Source organism: Cynara cardunculus, assembly GCF_001531365.2.
Source record: "Cynara cardunculus var. scolymus isolate 2C chromosome LG 13, CcrdV1, whole genome shotgun sequence".
NCBI classification, from domain to species: domain Eukaryota; kingdom Viridiplantae; phylum Streptophyta; class Magnoliopsida; order Asterales; family Asteraceae; genus Cynara; species Cynara cardunculus.
Window position 1 is genome coordinate 10,392,394 of NC_037540.1, and position 4,569 is coordinate 10,396,962.

Here is a 4,569-nt window from a genome sequence, read left to right on the forward strand (position 1 = left end):
TATAAAAGTTTTAGAGAAGCTTTAAACGTTTATGCACAAAATAAAACCTTCCCTGAACGTCATTTTTCTTGTAGTGTGAAAATAAATTAGTATTTATCAACAATTTATAGTTATCTTATATTTGTCTTTGTCCCTTCAATATTGTTGAAATCATCGAAGACTTCTTATGTCGATATTTGTCGGTTGTCGATAATTATGTGATAATAATGTATTTTGTTGTGATAATTACATGGTAATGCTAATTGATAAATTAATCGAAGATTTCTTATGATATAATTTTGTTGTGATAATTACGTGGTTTGTTGTCATCATAATGTGATAATGTTGTAGTAAATCGAAAACTAGACACGTCCACAATCATTGGCTCTGTTATGTTTATTATGTGATATGCAACTTTTTCCCTTTTTACTCTAACATGCCTTCGATATTCCTAAAAAGGTAAATACTTATACATTTAATATTTTACTAGCTCCCTTAATCCTTTCTAAAACTGTTATTTAAAACAAAATGATGAACTTACAAGTGTTATCCTTTTTGCATAAATCATAGATGTTCTCGTGTGAACCTTCTCCATATATACACGTGTGTGTATATATATATATAGAGAGAGATGTTCATACGAGAACATTAACTAAATAAGAGAATGGTCGAATCATATGTGATTTTACACTAAAATCACGTATAAAATCACATGTGATTCACACGACTTTGGCCACGACCTGAGGTCGCGGCCACATCTCCCACACACCCTTTTAGTGACCATTAATATAAAATCGCATGTGAATTTGCACGTGGATTGACCATTTTCTAATTTTTCTTATTTAGTTATTGCTTATGAATTTCTCTCTCTCTCTCTCTACACACAGAGACACACATATAAGGACTTTCTTTTAAGAACCCAATAAATTATGATAACATTAAGAATTAGTGCATCATGTGCTTGATTTCATATGATTTTTTTTTCCATTTAAGACTAAGATTTATAACATTGACTAATATATATTTGTTTCACATCGTGCTTGTTCCTCATGTATTTGTTTCACAATATGAAATTTTTAAACATGTATGTAAAATAAAAATTACACGTAAAATTGTTTCATATTGCGAACTGCATAAACACATTGTGAAACAAATATATATCTGTCAATACATTAAGTGTTAGCGTTAAATGAGAAAAAAAAATCATATGTGAAACAATATCTTAAGATAAAAGTTCTCATGTTTATTACAATTTATGGAGCATTGAAATGATTAAACCCATATATATATATATATATATATAGAGAGAGAGAGAGAGAGAGAGAGAGAGAGAGAGAAGACGTTAGACCGATTATGCCAGAAATTAAATATTTTGGCAAAAGACGAGAAGTTTCAGTATCATATATGATTATACTCCTTTTTGTATGTTTAATCATATATGATTAAGTTGTCATTTTCTTAGTAAAATGTTACCTTCTCTTCAAAACCTGAACTTATATACACCCAACTACATAGTACATACCATGCTTTTCTCATAATAAATAATAAAATCTGTTTAATATTATTGAAAAAGATGAGCAATAATTTGTATAGGTTCAAAGCTTTAAGCGAAAAATAACATGAGGGATACAAACCCCCTCTAAAAAGCATTTACATTTCCATGGCTGCCATCGGTCTTGAACAGATTCCAAGACCTAAAGCTCACATACTTTCACACACATACAAACATTTTAAATACAATTTTTCATGAAATTAAAATGAAACGAGGGTTTTCCCTCCAAATCTCAAACATTGGTACTGCTTCTAGTAGATCTCACTGCACCAGCTTTCAAAACGAATTCGTGATAGAAGGCTGCAATGGCTGCACCGATGAAGGGTCCGACCCAGAATATCCACTGCAAAATCCATTCACAAAACAGTAAGCCACCATTAATTAGTTCTTTTATATATTAATTAAGATAGCTAAAACTCACTTGATCATCCCAAGCTTTCTCCTTGTTGTAAATGACCGCCGTTCCAAAACTCCTCGCCGGATTGATACTAGTTCCGGTGATGGGAATCGTGGCTAAGTGAACCATGAACACAGCAAACCCAATGGCTAGAGGTGCTAACACCTACACGAAATAACGAACTCAATTATAATAATTAACAAAAAATGATAAACTATGAGGGAATATATATAATTAACAGTAGGGTGAATACCGGAATATGGGCGTCTCGGGCTTTCCTCTCGGGATCGGTGGCAGAGAAGACGGTGTAGACGAGAACGAAAGTGCCGATGATCTCAGCACCCAACCCAGTGCCTTTGTTGTAGCCTTCAGCTAGCTCGTTAGCACCACCGCCATACTTGTTGTAGTTAGTCTTGTGGAAAGCCTTGACTAATCCCGCACCACATATGCCTCCTAAGCACTGAGCCACCATGTACAAGATGGCTCCGAACAATGAGATCTTGCGACCCAGAAACATACCGAAGGTCACAGCTGGGTTAATGTGACCACCTGCACATTCATGGACCAAAGATTTATTGCATGCATGCTCTCCTTGTGAATTATGTAATGAACACTAGCTGTGGTTTGCAAGGCTTGATCTTGAAAGAAAAGAAAATAGGTGGTGGAAACTTACCGGAGATACCGGCGGTGCAGTAAACGAGAATGAAGATCATGCCACCAAAGGCCCAAGCAATACCAAGGATTCCGACGCCGCCGCAAGCGTCAGTTCCCGGCTTATCTTTGTCTGTCTGACTCTTGTAACCAATAACAGTCAAGATGGTAATGTAAAGGAAGAGAAGGGTGGCGACGAACTCAGCAACGAGAGCTCTGTAGAACGACCACTTGGTCAATTCTGTTGAGTCGATGAACGCCACCGGCTTCTCGGAATCCGGTTCTTTCCTCATGTTTTGGAGAGTGGTAGCCATGACGATGGAGTTGGAATTGTACAAAGACTATTTATAAGAGGTATTTGTGTGTAACTTACGAGGAAGACATTGTTACCCCACTAGGGGTCCACCCAGAAAATTTTCTAAGCCGTCGCATCATTTGACTAAAAAAATGACACTAACAGAATTTAAACTTGAGTCTGGGATGAAATAAAAGCCTTGCAAACCAACTCTACCAAATAAAACTTGTTCCCATTGTAGTTTCAAAATACATATGATGGCACACAATAAATTATACGGTTGCATCTTTCACGAACCTAAATTTTTTTACCCTTCAACAAAGAAATAATACGATAGCACGTGACACCATGTGCCGTATGAAAGGTCGTCCATGTACCCCACCACCTTCTCATGTTTTCTTGTTTTAGCAGCATACACGTTTATTCTATTTTCTTGTTTTCATGCTTCTTAAGTACACCAAATACCATCTTTTATAACCTTTTGGCATCTTTAATATTCTTGTGTTTTTTTTATGACAAGCTTATCATTTACAAACATTCTAAAACCTCTCCGATTACTACTTAAAGTAATATTCAAAGGTTTGGTATCAATTGTTTTTTTTTATTCATTTTCAACATTTTAAATAATTTTGTTTACGAGAAACGCTTGACAATTTCATTTAATTACTCTTTTTAATCATTTGATCAAGATGTAGTAACACCATTTTGCTTTATATCCGTTCTCATATCTTATAAACGAACCCAACTATATGATTTATTTGGTTAAAATGAATTCATATTTTTACGTTTTTGTTTATATTCTTTCCAATTTTTCGTCTAGCTACGTAGCAACGGTCAATGAGTATACAACTAGTGTGTATGTGTATGTATATAGGTCAAGTTCCGGGGAAAACGCTAAATAAATGGAAAACAGAAAAACCATGAAAAAAAACGGATGGAAAAGTATATAAATATGGGTGTCAAATTAACAAGAAAGATATGATTTTTTTTTTTATGTATTTTGTTACGTTCAATCTTGGATCGTATTTCGTATTTTTTCGTTTAAAATATAGGAGGTGGTGGGAGTTTTTAATTTAAAAATAAAGTTGTAATTGTCACTTTAATCACATCCATTGGATCAATTAATATAATGGTTGATGAAGTGTTTTTTGGTTTTTCAATTTTTTGAGGTTTTTTCCGGGTACCTCTCTCTCTCTCTCTCTCTCTCTCTCTATATATATATATATATATATGAATGATCGTGTGAAAAAAAAAGATAAGATGAGAAGTGTAATAAGGGAGTTGGACCATTGATCGCTTTTAATCCCAAAACAACCTTTGAATTGCGTTTTAAAATGAAATTAATCTAGTGAATATCATTAGTGTTTATCTAGTAATTCTATTCAATTATGATTGATTCAATGATAGATATCTCTTCTTACCTTTCTCACTGTAATTCTCATTTTTACCGAACTCAATCATTTCATTTTATTCCTTGTGTGTGTGTGTGTATATATATATATATATATATATAGAGAGAGAGAGAGAGAGGATGTTATTTGCAAACCTCTTATTTCATGCAAACAATAGAAACCACCATCAACCAATAGAATAATTCTATATTTTTCTCTTTATTTTAAATAAATAAGAGTATGAATGTCATTTTACTTTGTAATAGATAATCTTGATAATGTTTCAATTGTTTTAAATATGGAA

The 4,569-nt window shown here is 33.5% G+C and overlaps 1 protein-coding gene across 1 annotated transcript; it reads right to left on the reverse strand.

Annotated features, from left to right (window-relative positions):
* Window positions 1-1,566: 1,566 nt before the first annotated feature.
* LOC112524747 (aquaporin PIP2-2-like) lies at window positions 1,567-2,893 on the reverse strand. The gene is made up of 4 exons (XM_025134705.1): window positions 2,602-2,893; window positions 2,182-2,477; window positions 1,953-2,093; window positions 1,567-1,874 (listed from the first exon to the last, which is right to left on the reverse strand). Exons 1-4 carry the CDS (start codon window positions 2,891-2,893, stop codon window positions 1,764-1,766), a joined length of 840 nt encoding a protein of 279 aa, XP_024990473.1. The 3' UTR covers window positions 1,567-1,763.
* Between the last annotated feature and the right edge of the window lie 1,676 nt (window positions 2,894-4,569).